This window comes from Xiphophorus maculatus, chromosome 15 (genome assembly GCF_002775205.1).
Source record: "Xiphophorus maculatus strain JP 163 A chromosome 15, X_maculatus-5.0-male, whole genome shotgun sequence".
NCBI lineage: Eukaryota > Metazoa > Chordata > Actinopteri > Cyprinodontiformes > Poeciliidae > Xiphophorus > Xiphophorus maculatus.
Window position 1 is genome coordinate 5,415,188 of NC_036457.1, and position 18,135 is coordinate 5,433,322.

The 18,135-nt window shown below is 34.3% G+C and overlaps 1 protein-coding gene across 4 annotated transcripts; it reads right to left on the bottom strand.

Annotated features, from left to right (window-relative positions):
- Positions 1 to 663: 663 nt before the first annotated feature.
- LOC111611346 (adhesion G-protein coupled receptor G2-like) lies at positions 664 to 18,048 on the bottom strand. Of its 4 annotated transcripts, none has more exons than XM_023347455.1 (24): positions 16,897 to 18,048; positions 16,584 to 16,721; positions 15,620 to 15,697; positions 15,222 to 15,268; positions 14,765 to 14,795; positions 14,340 to 14,417; positions 13,913 to 13,987; positions 12,254 to 12,334; positions 12,140 to 12,181; positions 11,775 to 11,840; positions 11,554 to 11,601; positions 11,339 to 11,464; positions 11,120 to 11,200; positions 9,380 to 9,530; positions 9,000 to 9,162; positions 8,619 to 8,753; positions 7,862 to 7,972; positions 7,709 to 7,748; positions 7,144 to 7,244; positions 6,801 to 6,922; positions 4,337 to 4,605; positions 3,414 to 3,507; positions 3,047 to 3,330; positions 664 to 1,572 (listed from the first exon to the last, which is right to left on the bottom strand). In XM_023347455.1, the coding sequence occupies exons 1-24, from the start codon at positions 16,958 to 16,960 to the stop codon at positions 1,406 to 1,408; spliced, it is 2,592 nt and encodes an 863-aa protein (XP_023203223.1). In that variant the 5' UTR covers positions 16,961 to 18,048; the 3' UTR covers positions 664 to 1,405. The 4 variants fall into 4 exon arrangements, with proteins under 4 accessions (XP_023203223.1, XP_023203221.1, XP_023203222.1 ...); XM_023347453.1 differs by having other exon boundaries at positions 14,765 to 14,839; positions 15,191 to 15,268; XM_023347454.1 differs by lacking the exon at positions 14,765 to 14,795 and having other exon boundaries at positions 15,191 to 15,268.
- Positions 18,049 to 18,135: the final 87 nt, after the last annotated feature.

Here is an 18,135-nt window from a genome sequence, read left to right on the forward strand (position 1 = left end):
CACAAAAGCAACTAAAACTAAAACTAGTGTCTGAAACCAGCTTTGCTGCATTTTTACCTATTAGAAGGTAAAAATGTCTCCTTATATCCTGCCTTGTAATGGAGGCAGGATAAAAATAACTACACATGTTAACATATTATTTACGTATTATTTACAGTAAACAATGGAATATTCACTAAGGTTCACAGACCAGGGATTTCCTGGCTAATTTCCTTTGCTGATTCATATTTTGACTTCTGACCTCTGTTGGCTTCATTTGTGTGTTGTAACTAGATCTGTTATTCAAAATTCATATTTTACACATTTTTGTACTTCCGTTTGGGTTTCTACCATTTCTAAAAACAGCTGTAGCACTTTAAAAAGAAAGGGGAAAAAAACAAAAAAAAAACTACCAGTCCCAAGGGCACTCCGCCCGTTACCTAGCAACCCCCGAAGCACTCTGTCGTCACCTAGCAACCTGAGCCAGAGCTCCTGCACTTTTGGATAGTTGTTTTTACTGTTGAACTGGAACTAAACCTGACGGAACCGGATAAAGAAGCATTGAAATGGTATATAACTTTGTATGTATAACTTTGATGTAAACATTGGTTTTATGATTGATTTTTATAGGAAACAGTTGGAGAATTTGCACAACAAAAATGAGAGAAAAAAAGTTATGGAAGTTTTTCTTTTATTATTATTTTCACTTCACTTGAATATGCACAAAGAGACACAGAAAGATTGAAACATACATTTATACTAATACATCGCTTAACAATAATCTACATTACATTGTTTAGGATAAAAACAACATTTTATTTAAAAAAATACCATGAATCTTAGCTGCAACTTTCCCCATTAAGGTGTCTGATGTTTCATTGCCTTTTCAGAAAATCCAGACAACAATGGAGGACATCAGAAAAGTAAAGGTTTCAAAAGGAGCAGAGGGATTTTTACTATAAAAGCATAAATTAAACAAAAACTTTCTACATGTTGTTGGGCTTTAATACAGAGCAGGTTCCTGGTTTTATTCAGTTAAATTCAAAAATACTCTCTTGATCCCAAAGGGAAATGAAATATTGTTGTAGCTCATTAATTCAGATTTTTCAAATTGTTGTTTTAGGTGGTGATGTCTGTCTTTAGGAAAGATCTCCTGTAGCGGTCTGTATTACAGAGAATCTGAGAAAGCCTCTGACTGAAGATACTCTGTTTTCCCAAGACAGTCTCATGAAGAGGACGATTAAGATTAACCTGAAATCTTTAGAAATGTCTATCTCATCAAAACGTTTTTAACCCTAGTGTATAAAATCAGTATCAGGAGACACAATTACAGTATTTTACATGGTACACGTATAGTACACGTATAGTACAGTATAGTACACGTTTTCTACTGGTTCCAGTTTACATTTCTCTGTCCCACCACAGATCACGTGTCTTTTTGTTTGTCAAAACTCACATATGGGTTCACAACACACTCCAGTCCGGTTTTAAGAGTACTGACGCTGGTGTTGGTGCTTCCCGAGTTTCCCTTCGCATTGGCGCCGCCTGGTCCGACTCGGGTTGTCTTGTAGTAGTAGATGAAGAGGAAGAACCCTGGCAGACACAAAGACAGGAGGATTCTCACTAAATAAAAATATTAAGATGATAACGATACCTTTTATTTATACCCACCTTTTTAAGACAAGTAGGCTAGCTCAGCAGGACTAAAAAAATTGCATTTAATTGTTACAAAATTTGTAAATTGGTAAAGGGAGAAATCAGAAAAATATAAGGAAGGACTAAATTGCGTAAAGCTCAGCAATATTTTTTTCCAATTTCTGTTTTTCTTTGAACTCTAACTTGCCAATTCTGATCTTCCCATGGACAACACAAGCAAACCTTTTTAATTTTGATTTTAATAGAAAAAAAAAGATATTTCCAGATCATTCCCATTTATGCTTCATTGCATAAGTTCCTAACTTTATCAGCTTTACTAAATTCATAGCCTTTTATACATTTTTTATGCATTTATTCAGCAGGTAAAAAACAATACAGACCCAACAAACTGTGGTGAAACATCAACAAATATTGTCGACATTTCACCATTTTTTATTTTATCCATGCTATCTCTAAAAATCGGAGTAGTTTTGAATCTTTGGTTGTTAAATCCATTTTAAATGGAAACATTCAAAGCAAACATGGGTTTCCAATTCAATATTCATTACATCTTCTGTAAATATCACTGCAGTATTAGCAGTGGGAAATACAGCTTCCCCTTTATGTCTTGATAATGTCTTAAAATGTTATCAAGTCCACAAATACAATTAAAAACTACAGTGGAACATATTAAATGATTTTAGCTGTTTCTTATAGCTTAGAAAATATTTCTTTTCTAAATTTAAAGATTCTCCACATTTATTTGTGTCATGCAGTTAATTTTCATCATTGTCCAGCAATATATTATTGCTATAATAACAATATAGGGTGATAGATATGTGATCAATACCAATAGATAGTACATCTGATATAATATTCAATAATTTCCCTGAACGCCGATCCGATATCACGCAGCATTCTGGGGGATTTAGGTAAAGGAAAGGCCAAGGCTGGTTGCAACTCACTCACTCGTTCTTTGGTTACCTAGCAACAACTTGTTAAGTAACTTGTGGTTACCTAGCAACAACCTGTTGAGTAACTGCCACAGCAGCAGTTTAAGTTTTTGCCACTGTGCCTCATAACTGCTTAAATTAAAAACGTTGAGTGGAAACTGTGAATAAAACAGGAAAAGTCACACCACCAGTTATGTAATATGTCAAATATTTAAAACAAAAACTAATGAATAATTATTGACTATATATATATATATATATATATATGTAATTCATATCGACTGATATGACATGCCAGCTGTTTACAAATGAAAATATATCTTTTTTTGTTGCAATGCTCAACATTCTCATTTTAAAGTTAAAATTCAACATTGAAGACACATTTTACACCTTTTCTATCATACAAAAATGGCCGACTCTACCATTTTTACGAGTTAAAAATGTTCCATTTCATTTTCTAAACAGAAATTAGTGAATACCTTGAAATGAGTTGAGGATTGTGAAAATGTAGGTGGCTATCATCCGGAAGGAGCCGTAGGCGAAGAAGGCGAAGCCCCACGTGACACCCAGCTGGCAACACAGACCCAGAATGATCACTATTTTCCTGCCGGTTCCTGTTTCCTGTTGGTTCGCTGCTTTGCTTCTCTTGAGACAAAAGAGCCAGGACAATGTGATGATGACTGTGGTGAAGGTGAAGAGGAAGACCATCGCATAGTAGCCAACGTTGACGATGTAATGGATGTTATTGTCGTTAATCCAGCACCTGTGAAAAGTGAGATTAATCAGTTGGACACAATGAAAATGTAAATAAGACTGTATGTCATTCAAAGCTGTTTTTAGTCTCACATCGCCACGTTGTTCTCAGGATTATCAGTGTAGATGATCTGTTTCCCATATTTTTTCAGGCTGGCGATAATAATCACCGCTATGCTCGGTAGAACTGGAAAAGCAGTCACGTATAAAAATTAAGTAGCAAAATTCATCTCCTACAATTGTGTATTTATCTGTTTTACAAATAACCTCAAATTATGACAAAGTGCTTTATAATGACGCTATTGCTTTCCAGAAACTTGGATGGATCTTTCAATAAATTTACCAAATACTTTCCACCAACTTTTCTGAAACTTACCAAGTACCTTAATGGGACTTTTATGAAACTTTACAAATATTTACCTTAAACTTGCCAGGTACTTATTAGGGCATAGCAAAGTTCTTTTAAAAAAACTTCTTGTGATTCCCTAACCACAATTGAAAAATTTATCCTACCAAATTGATTCAGATGGAAAATATTTGGTATTTATCTTTTAATAATGTTTTTTGCTTTCTTTTTGATTTCATAGTAAGTAGAATCACAAAAGTCCATCAAATTTTTACTCAAAATTCACCAGAAAAGCTGCATCTTATTGATTTATTAAACTAATAAAAGCTCAATACAACAAAGGTTTTCAAAGATAATAAGGAAGAGTAAATGACAAAGTAATTTAAAATAGTAATAACTCTGTTTTGGTGAACCTTGACCTCTTTCGACATAACGATTTTGGCCCATTTGATGAAAAGTTTGGAGTTTGCTCGAATTACCATAAAGGTAACTGGTAAGTTTAATGGCAGATGAAGGAAAGTACCTGGTAAATTTAATCAAAGTTTCATGAAAATATTCAAAATCCATAAAAGTTCTAGAAAAGCAAAGTACAAAATTTTTAGAAGAGAGCCAGGTAAGTCCTGAGTCGGCTCCAGAAAGTTCAGGCTTTATTATCGCAGGATGAACTCACTCCAGGTGATGACAGAAACTTTGAGTAGGTAGCGCTTTATTGCGATATTTCCTCCTCTGTACAGCTGCAGACAGAGGTGGAAGCCTTGTGCAGCAAACCAGCTGAAAGTGGTCAACATGGAGTAATGCATCACCGCTGCCATTATCTCACAACCCACATCGCTGTTCAGGTTTGCCACAAAGTGATTGACGACGAAGGTCAAATTTAGCAGGAACAAGGCGCAAACCAGGTGGATGAGGATCTGTGTGGAAGGACTGGCCTTCGTCTTCCTGTGAGGACAGAATAATTAACAAACAAACAAAAACAAGTGAGTGGTTATTTAAACTCCAGCTAAACAAGTGTAAATTCCCTCCAAAAGTGGAATAATTAATATTCTCTTGGAAAGGCTGTCCCTTGATGTCCAAATGTTATGAAAGGGACTCAACAAGTCTTCACTTCACAAACGCTATTACAGGTTTTTAGATAAAATCTGAACCACTTCTGGTCTATAAAAGACTAAATGAGAGTTGATTTTTGTTTCATTTGTACTTAATTTGTTTACGTTGTGAATGACTTTCTGATAGTTTGATCTGGACATCAGTCTGACTGAAGTAAATTTGGTTTTCATGTCGTCACTTCGGCTTTGGACCAGCTGAACAAAGTCTGACTCAGCAACTTTTCTAGGGCTGAATTTGGAGGGTATGAAACTAGCTAGAATTTTTGTTTTGGCTTTGGATGACATTAAACAGACTAAACTGAGCCAAATTTTCTACTGTCTTGGCTTTGGTTAAATACTGGATCGCTTCAGAGCAACAAAAAAAAAACTTGTAGCAGAATTTGGACTTTATTTCACTAAATAAACAAAGCCTGACTTTGTGAAACTTAGAGCTGAATTTGCAAGGCACCAGACTAGCAAAAATAAAAAAATGTGGTTCCCTTTCCTTGTTATTTTTTCACATATTTCCTTTTTTTTCTTTTGTTTGTTTTTTTCCAGTTTTCTTTATGTGATTCATCATCATCAGCATCTTTGATTTATCTTAATTTGGACAACAAATAAATGGGCTAAACTATATCTAACATTTTACTTCTTGCTTTAGGTTGAACAATGTTATTTTTACTGAGTTTGGACAACAACAGACAGGACAAACTAAACCAGACTTTTACCGTCATAATTTAAAAATAACTTAACTTTTGTCCATTTTTCAGTCTTATATATTTTCCACATTTTCATAGGAAACATAGGTTAAAAAAATCATTTCTTTCTGTCCTGAATAGAGCAATAACATCCAGTGCTTTCAGGGTTATGTTAAAAAATATATTCTAAATTTTCTTTAACATAACAAATCAAGAAACATTTTTTTCCAGGTGTACACACCAAAAGAAAACAAAAAATGCTTCAATGAGGTTATAACTGAGACTGTTTCATAAAATTGTTATTGTTGTGTGGTGTTTCACAAAACATTAAACGCTGAAAGAGTGCTTGAAATACATTTTTAAATAATGTAACAAACATTTGTATGTTTATATTTTTAGTCAGGCATAAAAGAGACAAAAATAATTGCAGTTAAGAAAAATCTAGTAGATTAATATTAAATTTGGTTACGATGGACATTTATCTCCAGAAAGCCAACAACACAAATTAAATGAAAATTATGGTATAATTTTGTTCGTAAACAGGACAAGAATCTATAACATTACTTTGGAAAAAAATAACATTCTTAAAACCTTAATAAGAACATATGACATTATTAATTATCTTAAATTGATTGTTTTAATTGCTTTTAATATGTGATGACCCTTTTTGACTTGAATTATTTCAAAGTTTACTATAAATGCAAAATAATATATGTTAGTTTTTTTTCTTTATAAGATGTAACTGAATACAGAAGCAACCAATAACTAAACATTCCTGAAAACGGGACAGACTGATAAAGAAGGAGGTTGGTTATATTTGCATGATGTGCTGCTGCTGCTGTGCATATGGGAGTTTTCCATTGGACTCCAACAACGAAGCCACTATCCTACATTTCCATGCAGCTGCTGTAAATAAGTCCGACTAGAACTTACTGCAGTGTTTCCTGGCCTGAATGGCCGACTTATTTACATAAACTTTCCGTAAATCAACCACAACGAAACAGCAACACCATTCAGCCAAATTCAAGTAATTTGCCAGAATACTCTTATGGAGAAACTGCAGAGATCATTATGGGTAAATATTTAAGTTTCAGGTGAAAGACAATATGAGGAAATACAAAATGGAGTTTCATTTGTAATTAGATAAATATTACCCAAATGAAAATGGTATATCTGGAAAGCAAATCGCCCTAATTCTTGGAAATTAAGGTGCTAGCTACCCAGCTAGCAAGCCACTTCAAAATAACAGAAAAGCCCTCTTCTTGGGAAAGTGGAGAAGTTTGTTTTTATTAATGCATATTCTGCATTTTCATTGTAGATATCTACAAACAAAATTGTTTCTGATTCCTACCTTATCAGGCAGTACATGAAGAGGATTATGCCGAGGAAGAAAATGGACAAGCCGCAGCCAACCTGCGTGATGATGGTGAGGATGTTCAGGTCAGAGCTGGAGATGGTTTCGTTTATGGGAGTCTGTAAGAAGCAAAAATCAAACAAACAAACAAACAAACAAACTAAACAGCGTTGCCATTTTGTAGCATGATTTAAAAATGCTACAGGGATGATTTGTGTGATGACAAGAAAAAGGAGATACTGTGAGGTGAGACGGTAAAGTTCATACAGAAACAACGGAGCGTTTCGGTCCAGATGTTTACGATTGATTGATGAATGATATATAAAATGTAAAAACGTACCAGTAAGACAGCAAAAAACGTCAAATGCGAACATTGACATCTGATGTTGTTTCCTTCGACTATAGTTTCACATCCTTCAGAAGTCCAGTTGGGTTTTCCTCCTGCAAGACAGGAACATAGAATAAAAATAGATATTACAAATATAGAATTTTCAATTTGTTAAAGTAGTTTTTTACATTATTTTATCAAACGCAGTACTTTTATACAGTTTGTAATGGGATGCCTAAAAATTATGCACATTATTAATGATTTAAATCAAGTTCTTGAGTACGTTTCTGTGCAACTGACATTCTGTTTTCTTTATTTGTCTTGTGTTAAAGAGAGTTTTGTTTCAGAAATGATGAATGCTAATAAAATGTTTCTTTATGGAGGGGAAGAAAAATCAGCAACAAATTGGTTTTATGCAGTAAAATGATGAAAATTGAGGTTTTCAAAACTTTTTGAGAACTTTATTCCAAAAATAATGGATTATTGCTACGTTGTTAGCCGCTAGCTGCTTCACAGAAAAGGCTGAATCTGTCAGGATAATTTACATTTCATATATCAACCTGTAGTAGGGAATTACCTTCACCGTTCCACGAGCTGCAGTTTGGATAAAACTTTCCCTGAAAGTAAAAGAGAGCAACACTAAACACGTCTGTTGGGATAATAGGAGGGAATATCAAAAAAAATGCAAGAGATAATTAACTAAAGAAAAAAAATTGTAATAAAAACTCACAAATTCTGCATTCTTGAAATTGATGTTTATTGTGTTGGTGAGATTCTTGATCGCAGTTCCCATCTCAATCGCAACAACCTCATCATAAAGAACAGTACTGTTCATCTCATCCTGGAGATAAAAATAGTGGCATGGACAACAAATGTTAACACATATTTAAAGCTGCATTATGTAACTTTTATATTAAAAAAAATGTTTTTTTACATATTTGTTGAAACTGTCAATATAATACGAGACAGGTAATTTGTGAAAAGATCAATCTCCTCCACTTCCTCCTTCAGTTATTTAGCTGTCTCAAGAAATGCACCAAAACAACCAATCAGAAAAAGGAGGAAAAAAGCTGTCAATCAATCTCGTGTACTCGCTGCTAAATCTGTTAATGGTGGAGAAACAATTCAGCGTTACAGGAAAACTCTTTATTTGCCATTATTGTTGGCCATGCTAACCAGAATTAGCATGGTGGTCGGCTCTGCTAGCTGCAGCTTAGCAGAGAAAAGAGAAGGCGTGAGGGGTGCGCATCCTGCCATGATTGGCAGCGCTAAGGCCCGCCTCCTGGCTCTGATTGGTTGTTTCTAGTTAGCACTGGGAGAAGGCAGAGGAGCTTGATTTTTTTTCACAGATTATCTGTCTCATAAACTCACTAGATAGTGACAGTTTCAACACAAATGGGAAAAAAATATATTTTTTGTAAAAATTAAATTTTGCAGCTTTAAATGTAATGCAAAAAGAAAAAACATTATTGGTTCCTTCTCCATACCCGAGTCAAGTTCAAAAACCGGAGAACAGCTGCGAATGGTAGAGAGGCGTTTGGACCAATGGCCTTTTCAAACGCTTCTTTAGACACGGAGACGGATCTCGAAAATGTTTCAAGACTTTTCGAGTCTTCTATAATCTGTGGGTAGAACAAAGGACTGGTTTTAGAGACTAGAGATTCAGGGGATTGAGATAAAACAGGCAGGAAGTACATAATATTATTAAGATTACTTTAATGACAAAAGAAATCTGATTTTTTTAAATTCCAGAAGGTTATTAGTTTAACACATAATCAGCATATAATCCTGCTCAATCTGACCTACTGTATGTCTGCAGAGTGAATGTAAGTCAAGTCAGAACATGAGAGGGAAATCAAAGGACTCACTTTCAGTTTTTCAGTTGGAGTCTTGTAAGCGAAGGACACCTCATCCAGTTCTGCAGGATCGGTTTTTCTCACTATGACTCCCTCGACTCCTTTCGCCACCGACAGCTCAGCTGAAGTCCCATTCATTTTGGAGATTAAGTTTGCCATGTCACCCATAAACTCTCTGAAATATAAACAATCATGTAATATTATTCACGTAAAGATGGGGTTTCACAAATCTCATCAAGCTGAATGTATTTTTGCTCTACAGTGAAAGCATAGAGTCGTACTTCTTTATAATTTAGCCGAACTAAAATAATCTCTTTTTAGTAGATCAACATGTAACTGCAAAGAAGTCAAACGTTTTCAAAAGGATTTATTTAATATCAAGCATGTCTTACACAGCTTTGGATGCGTCAATTTCTCCATCATGACTTTCAAAAATAGTGTTGTTAATTTTAATAATCTCATCAGGCTCCTTTATGGGATTGTCGCAGTTGACACACTCGGGGATATTGTCATGTATGTTTATTATGTACTTGTCTGCGTAGTCTGAAAGTCAGTAAAGCAGAGTGGACAAGTCATCAGTTCATTCATAATTATAATCACAAATGTAAACAAACTATTCTCACGAGAATAACAATAGGCTACAGATTTCATGCATTTAACCTGTCAGTTTTTCCATATAACAACAACATGTGAGCAATTTCCTGACAAATCATTATGGTGGCTCTTTAACACTGTAAAAAGACATCAGTTGAACCAACTTAGTTGAATTGCTTCAATTGGTAACAAGTAACTAAATTAAGTTTATCTAACTTAATTTATTACATTTAACAATTCATATCTATAAAACTCAGTCTATTAAGTTTTTTTTTACTGAATTCACTAAGTGTCTTAAAAGTAACACATTTAAGTCAGTCTTACTCAAATTAATTTAGTTTACTTCAAATAAAGAAGTAAACTAATAAAGGATCTCTTTTTTAAGAGGGTGTTTTGGGTCAGGTGGGTTTTATTTGAGGTTAGTTAGACAGGAAAGTGAGTAACGATAGAGAGGGAAGACATGCAGCAAAGGTCATCAGGCCGGGAATTGAACCTGCGGCGGCCATTTTGAGGACTAAGGTCTCCTTTTGACCGTTGTGCCTCAGCCCTGCACCAATACCAACCTGGTTGTCTGCATGTCTTTGCTGCATGTCTTCCCTCTCTTATTTACTGAGTTAAACCAACTTAATACATTAAGTGATTCAACTTATTTGAATTACTTGCTACCAATTGAAGCAATTCAATTTAGTTGGTTCTACTATATTATTTTTTCAGCGTACAGGATCTTTGGAAACCTAAAATAACATGTTAAAAGATGCATTGAAAATTATTTCAATTCAAGTTGCATTTTAAGTACAATGGATAATTTTGGATATTTTAGTTCCTTAGTTTGGAACAACTTAAACGTTTCTTTGACTTCCTGTAGAATTTAGTCAAAGAGATTTTAATTATTTATTAGAAAAAAATAAATGATTTGTGTAAGAGTGATTTCAAGTTGTAATGTTAAACACATTTAATGAATTAAGATACGAAAACTTAGAAAATTGAGTTGGATAAACTTAATGAATTGAGTTGGTCAGACATTGGATACGAAACTGCCATTGAACTCAAGTAAAGTAAATTCCTTTCCGTTAATTTAAGTTAGTTAGATTTGTAACTTTTACTTTTATTGAACACAAAAAAGTAAGTTGCCATCATTAAACCAAATGAATTAAGTGAGATAAATAAGTCAATAAAATGAACTGCAGCCAAAAGCTCTTTATAGAGTGTAATGTCAATTTAGTAGTGTAATTTATTTTAATAAACAATTGTGGTGCGCTGACAACATGCTAGCTAATGCTAAAACAGCTAAATAAATTAGGGTAACCAGTGAGCTTTGCTATGTTGTTAGCCGCTGCTAACAACAGCAGGAGTCAAGCTGCGTGCGTATCCGCTGTGCTAACAAACAAATAATCCCTAAATAACAACTAACAACCAACCATTTTAGCCATTTTTCACAACGATTCACTGCAGCCAAACTGAAGCGAATAATCAATAGAAATCAGATGTGGTGAAATAATAGATACACAGTTATTAAATAGTTTTTTAATCATACTTACCGCTGTTTTGGCAGGAGTCCTCATTATACGCAGTCCCTGATTTACACACAGTGTTTGTAGTCAGATTTCCATACATGCAGTCTTATCGGTTCAGGCATTCATGAAAACCAAAAAGATTAAATAAAACATCAAATTTGACAGCAATGCCTTTAACTTTAACTTAGATAATCTCTCATCAGCATCGACGTGTATTGGGTAAAAAAAAATAAAATTATTTACCAGTTGAATTTAAGCATTTCTTTCCTTCCATAGCACGAATTACCACTGGGACCTTTGCAAGATTTTTTGTAATGTACAGTGTAAAGTATGGCATTTTCACTTGTGGCCACGTTTTCCACAATTTTTCTGCAAGTTAAAATGAACTCATTTCAGTTTTTACATTTATGATGTAAGTTTTATTACAAGTTATGATTTGCAAGTTAAGCTCAGCTTACTGTGTCTTGTTTGATCTTTCTGTAGGAATATCACACAGCTCTTCCTTCCTGTTAAAAGCAATGCAAAAACTTTTTTCTTTATTCAACATAAGTTAGTAAACACATAAAAAAATGATGAATCTGTGTTTAAAACTTTTACCAAATCATTTGAAAGAAGTGAAATTAATACATTTACACTCATTAGTGATATTTTTATAATAACTTTACCATGGTGTACCTACCAGTTTCAGAAACAGATGTGTTTATGATCCAATTCAAAATATCAGTCTTAACGAGACTTTTCAAATCTGGTGACACATTACAAGAAAAACAGGTCAATGTCATGTCCATTTATTGGAAAACAAAGAAAAAGGCAAAGTAAAGATTTAATAATTGGTCATTACATCCATCATCCAGTTGATTACATTGTTGGAGCCAAAAATTGTAACAAAGCAGCAGCAATTTACATAAAAACTTTTATTAAATAAGACAACATTATAAAAGACCAAATGAAATGCCTAGTGCTTAAAAACTATTTAAGATTTTGACTAAGTTCAAATAATGCACAGTATAAATTACATTTTAATAATTGCATTTAGGATCTTACCAGAGTTCCCAGTGCTTCTGTTCAGATATAGCTTGAAAAGACCTGGACAACACAGCAATGAAATGCTTTAATACATAATAATACAAATTTATTACACTGTAGTAATGTTCTTACCAAAGAGTTGCTCATCGTTTTCCAATATGTTTTTAACACCGTCAGATAATTGTCCCCGAACTAGTAGCAGTATGTTAATGCCTGTTTTAATTAAAGAAAAGAAAAAAATGTTACACAGACAGACACTTAACCATAACATTTCATTTTTGGTCATATAGATGGGAAACTAACTGGAAACTTTCCCCATCTTAATTATTTCTCTAGGTTTGATGCATCTTGGGGTAAAACGTTGGATTTATATATTTTGGGCAATTTCAACGTATTCTCTTACTATTAGCTAAAGGAGATACCAGTCTGACCTACATGAATGTAGGAAGGATTTGGAGATTTAGGTTGTATTAAGTCAACCCAAGTGAGTCCATTAAAAAAAACTATCTGGATCTGCCAAACATTCATATGTTGACAGAAAAACTCAGAATGCATGTGTAACAGAGTTACAAATGTGTTTCTTTGTTAAATTATTATTTCTTATTCATTTTATATTGAGAATTTGTGAATTTTATCTTATTCGGTTATTTTTATTTATTTTGTTGTTTTTGCTTGCGGGGGTCGCCCTTCTGCTCTCCGCCTCGTTTGTGTTTCCTGGGCTTCCGTAGTTTACTCCAGCCCTCGTAGCTCCTCTGCCCCCCCTTTTCCCTCAGAACGTTGTTCCGCGCTGCTGTGGGTAAGTCAGAGGAAAGTTCGCTGCTGAGATATGTTTGTCTTTCTGTATGGATGTTGTTCATGTTGAGGTCTTTACCATATGTTGTTTATTATTGTTTGTTAGTGTGTTATTTTGCAGTTTTGACCGTCATTGTAGGTTTTTTTTATAAACAGTTTTATTATAATTTCCTTTTTATTTTGGCGCGAACGACCGGTGCTAGTCCAGTACAGCTCGGTTGAACATTGTTTTTATTTTCACATTTTTAGAGCCGGAGTGCAGGGAGAAGGAGTAGAGGAGGTTGTTCATTTGTTTTCCCTTCTTCCCCCAGGTATGTGTTTTTATTTTTAATTTATACTTTTTATCTGTTTATTTAACTCTGTCCCACTGTATTGTGTTGTTGTGGCCACCAGGTGGCGTTTTTCTCCTCTTGTTTTTAGTTTACGATTTTTGTGAGAAGATTTCTTTTTTTGTTAACTTTTGTTAAGTCTGAGAGAGAGAAAAAAATGTTAGGAGAGCGTTGTTCTGCGCTGCTGTGGAGCTGGAGTGCAGGGAGAAGGAGTTGAGGAGGTTGTTCATTTGTTTTCCCTTCTTCCCCCAGAATAAAAAAATAAAATATCTGGTTGAGACCCACCTGAACGACTTCCGAGACTCATTGATACCATCTGTTACACATGTCACACACTTTAACCCAAACATTACATAACTGTGTGTTATTCTTTTCATCTCATTAATTAACAAATAGTCAGTTTAACCATTTTTTAAAAGCAAACCAGACATGGTGGATACACATGGGGTGTCTGTCTTTTTCATATATTCACAGATGCACACACACACACACACACCTCTCTTCTAAACAACATTGAAAAAAGAAAATAGGTGATCTCACTTTAAAAAAAGAGTCAATTAGTAACAAGTAAACAAATTGCAGTTTGTGTTGGTTTAAAATGCCAGTGATGTGCATTTTAAATCTTAAAAGAACAGTTAAATGCAGTTTTACAGTGCATGACTTGTCTTACTGGTTAATATGTTGTTGAGTTTCGTCAAGATCTCTTTAAGGTTCGGTAACACGTCCGGAATTGGTCCATTATTGCCTGTAATAATTTGACAGGAAATAAAACAATGTTTAGTTTTCTTTAAATAGCACATTTATCCTAACATTTTGGTTCCAATTTCTGTGGTTAATGCAGTTTTTAGCATTAGCTTGATGCTTCTGAGTTTCACTGAAAATCAAGCTGTACAAATCACAGCCCTAAGTTACACATTTAAAAGTTTCAACCATGGAAACAAAAGCTCTTCAACTAAATTTCTGTTTGACCAAAGATGAGAAACACTGCAGGGATAAGCCCAAAATTATTCATACATATACCTGGTACATTTAGGTCTCTAGACCTAAATCTTAACAGAACAGTTAAATACAGTTTTACAGTGTATGACTCGTCTTACTGGTTAATATGTTGTTGAGTTTCGTCAAGATCTGTTCAACAACGTTCAGTAACTCGTCCGGAATTCGTCCATTATTGCCTGTGATCATTTGACAGAAAATAAAACAATGTTTAGTTTTTTTAAATAGCACATTTATCCTAATGTTTTGGTTCCAGTTTCTGTGGTTAATGCAGTTTTTAGCATTAGCTTGATGCTTCTGAGTTTCACTGAAAATCAAGCTGTACAAATCACAGCCCTAAGTTACACATTTAAAAGTTTCAACCATGGAAACAAAAGCTCTTCAGCTAAATTTCTGTTTGACCAAAGATGAGAAACACTGCAGGGATAAGCCCAAAATTATTCATACACCTGGTACATTTAGGTCTCTAGACCTAAATCTTAACAGAACAGTTAAATACAGTTTTACAGTGTATGACTCGTCTTACTGGTTAATATGTTGTTGAGTTTCGTCAAGATCTGTTGAAGGTTCGATAACACGTTCGTATTTGGTCCATTATTGCCTGTAATAATTTGACAGGAAATAAAACAATGTTTAGTTTTTTTAAATAGCACATTTATCCTAATGTTTTGGTTCCAGTTTCTGTGGTTAATGCAGTTTTTAGCATTAGCTTGATGCTTCTGAGTTTCACTGAAAATCAAGCTGTACAAATCACAGCCCTAAGTTACACATTTAAAAGTTTCAACCATGGAAACAAAAGCTCTTCAACTAAATTTCTGTTTGACCAAAGATGAGAAACACTGCAGGGATAAGCCCAAAATTATTCATACATATACCTGGTACATTTAGGTCTCTAGGCCTAAATCTTAACAGAGCAGTTAAATACAGTTTTACAGTGTATGACTCGTCTTACTGGTTAATATGTTGTTGAGTTTCGTCAAGATCTGTTCAACAACGTTCAGTAACTCGTCCGGAATTCGTCCATTATTGCCTGTGATCATTTGACAGAAAATAAAACAATGTTTAGTTTTTTTAAATAGCACATTTATCCTAATGTTTTGGTTCCAGTTTCTGTGGTTAATGCAGTTTTTAGCATTAGCTTGATGCTTCTGAGTTTCACTGAAAATCAAGCTGTACAAATCACAGCCCTAAGTTACACATTTAAAAGTTTCAACCATGGAAACAAAAGCTCTTCAACTAAATTTCTGTTTGACCAAAGATGAGAAACACTGCAGGGATAAGCCCAAAATTATTCATACATATACCTGGTACATTTAGGTCTCTAGGCCTAAATCTTAACAGAGCAGTTAAATACAGTTTTACAGTGCATGACTTGTCTTACTGGTTAATGTGTTGTTGAGTTGCTTCAAGATCTGTTCAACAACGTTCGGTAACTCGTCCGGAATCAGTCCATTCTTGCCTGTGATCATTTGACAGGAAATAAAACAATGTTTAGTTTTTTATAAATAGCACATTTATCCTAATGTTTTGGTTCCAGTTTCTGTGGTTAATGTAGTTAAAGCAAGTCTCTCCTGGCTGGCAGTGATATTTATATTATAGAGACCCAATTTGAGTATACAGAAGAGGATTTGGGCCTCTGGGGAAAAATAAAGAGTTTTCTGAGATTAAAAGTCAGAATTCTGTGAAAAAAGTCAGAATTCTGCAAACGATGTTAAAATTTAATGGTAACAATCACAATTCTGAGATTACAGTCAGAATTTTGCAAAAATGTCAGAATTCTAAGTTTAGTCAAAATTCTGACTTTTTTCACAATTGTGTGAAAAAAGTCAGAATTTTGCGATAAACGTTAGAGTTCTTATTTCTAGTTCCGTATGAATCAGATAGAGAATCTGTGGACGAAGGTAAAGAGGAAGAGGATGACACACAAAACCCCCACTCTGCCACGGCTTGAATAATTTTGGGTTAACTATAGTTGTCTTTCTTTTTTCTGTCAAAAAGCAGCATGACTAGGAAATGAACTCACTAACAACTTTATCTTTAAAACCATTTGGTATCTGCAGCGAAGCTGCTGTATGTTCAAAATCCGATTCATTTTACTTTATGTTATTCCTTTACCAGAAATCCTAATTCGATTGTGAGTGAACAAAAGGTTAAAACCACATGAAGCTCTTAAAAGTGCTGCTCCTCTAACGGAGGAAGACGAAACTCTTCTGGCCGGTCTAGTGTCGGATCTTTAGCCAAGATCGATTGACAACAACGGATCGAAAAGCTTGTTTGGTTTGTTTTTGCTGCTGATGATATGAATCCACCCATATGACATCAAACAGGACGAGCTTTGACCTCACCTGACAGTTTAGCTGTGAAGTGATCAGCCGCATTGATGATGCCGTAGAAGTTGTCAGCAACAACATAATTTGTGTTTCCTTGGCTTAAGCAGTCTTTGAGTTTATCTAATTGCTGAGAGCCAGGAAGCACAGTCACTGCTGAAAGATTTAGTTGAGACAAGATATTAAAACGATTGCAGATTAATTACCTGTGCCTTTATCGTAGCAACAACTACGATTCATATAATACATAAAAATATAAATTTTAAAACATTAAATACAGGTTTAGATGCAACAAATTTGTAACTTTTTAAAAAAAATTATGTTTACTTACAAACAGGAAAAATGCCCAAAAAGCCGACGAGGAGAACCTGAATTATCCATCTTTGCCGAGGCATTTTGTTTTCCCGGCTTTGAGTTTCAGTCTGGTTAAATGATCCGTTCTCAGCTACAGTTAATTTAAGCAGCACAGACTGACCTGTATAACAATGATTAAAAAATGCCCTGTAAATTAGTCAGTTGTCACCGTCAAAGGTTTTGGTTTTCACTCCTTGCTGATCAGAGTCAAGCGACCAGAATCACTTGAGCCTTTTTGCCAAATGAAACTGCTAACAAACTTTGCATAGTTACCAGCATCAAGTATTTTGGCTTGCAAATCCTCAGATCCTCAATATGTCATCAGCAGTGACTGTGCTGCTGTCCTAAATATGCAAAGTAGTAATAGGAAAAACGCTTTTGCTTGAATAGCTCATTGATTCTTGAGACAAAAATCTTTCCTCCAAACAGAACTTTATTATTATTATTATTATTTACAATGATTTGACATAAGTCAAAACAGATAATAGGAAGTAAACACAACAGCTTACCGTACTTCCTAATCTTACAGACAAACTTTTAGAACTTTATTTTGTCATTTATTTATTTTTTTCAAAGTGAACTTGTAAGAAAACTAGAAATGCCCCCATTTTGATTCTCTGATAGATTTAAGGCTGATTTACTAAATGTGGGTTCAACAGTTTTCATCATTAAGACATTACTTGCATAACAGATACTCCCAAAGTATTTAAAGTAAAAATATTTTGAAGTTGCGGTTCTTTTACTTGAGTTAAATGTTCGGATTCTCTGTCCACCTCTAAGTAATGTTTATGTTAAGAATGAATGCAATTCAAGAAACAACAGTTCATTGAAAGGAAAAGCAGAATAAATAAACGATGATTGTGACTGAGGAAGCCCAGTTTGTTCCGTCCCGGTTCCTTTAAGATGCAAACATTTGGATAAGATCTGAAATCCACTGGAAAATAAATAAATATTTGGCTAATTTTTGTTCTGGTCCAGGAAAGTTGATCCTTTTTATAAAATTATTTAGATCTTTGTGTTACTGTTTGTAAGAACCAAAGCTCTTTCGGGTTCAGATGCTCTCAGTTATGCACATTACCTCTTTATTATTTCACATAAACTCAATTTTATCAACTTAGTTCATTAACTCCCCACCTCTGCTCTCGATTTCCGACACTCTGAGTTCACTAATATCTGTGCAATACTCTAAATTGTCCCTGTTCTGCTCCTTATTTCT

What these genes read in the sequence shown, in the direction of transcription:
- LOC111611346 (XM_023347453.1), bottom strand. Translation starts at nt 16,960, where the DNA reads ATGCCTCGGCAAAGATGGATAATTCAGGTTCTCCTCGTCGGCTTTTTG. An exon ending in ACTCAACAACATATTAACCA is followed by an intron (nt 14,418 to 14,764) that starts GTAAGACGAGTC and finishes AAATGATCACAG; the next exon opens with GCAATAATGGACGAATTCCG. An exon ending in CAGCTCGTGGAACGGTGAAG is followed by an intron (nt 7,245 to 7,708) that starts GTAATTCCCTAC and finishes CCTGTCTTGCAG; the next exon opens with GAGGAAAACCCAACTGGACT.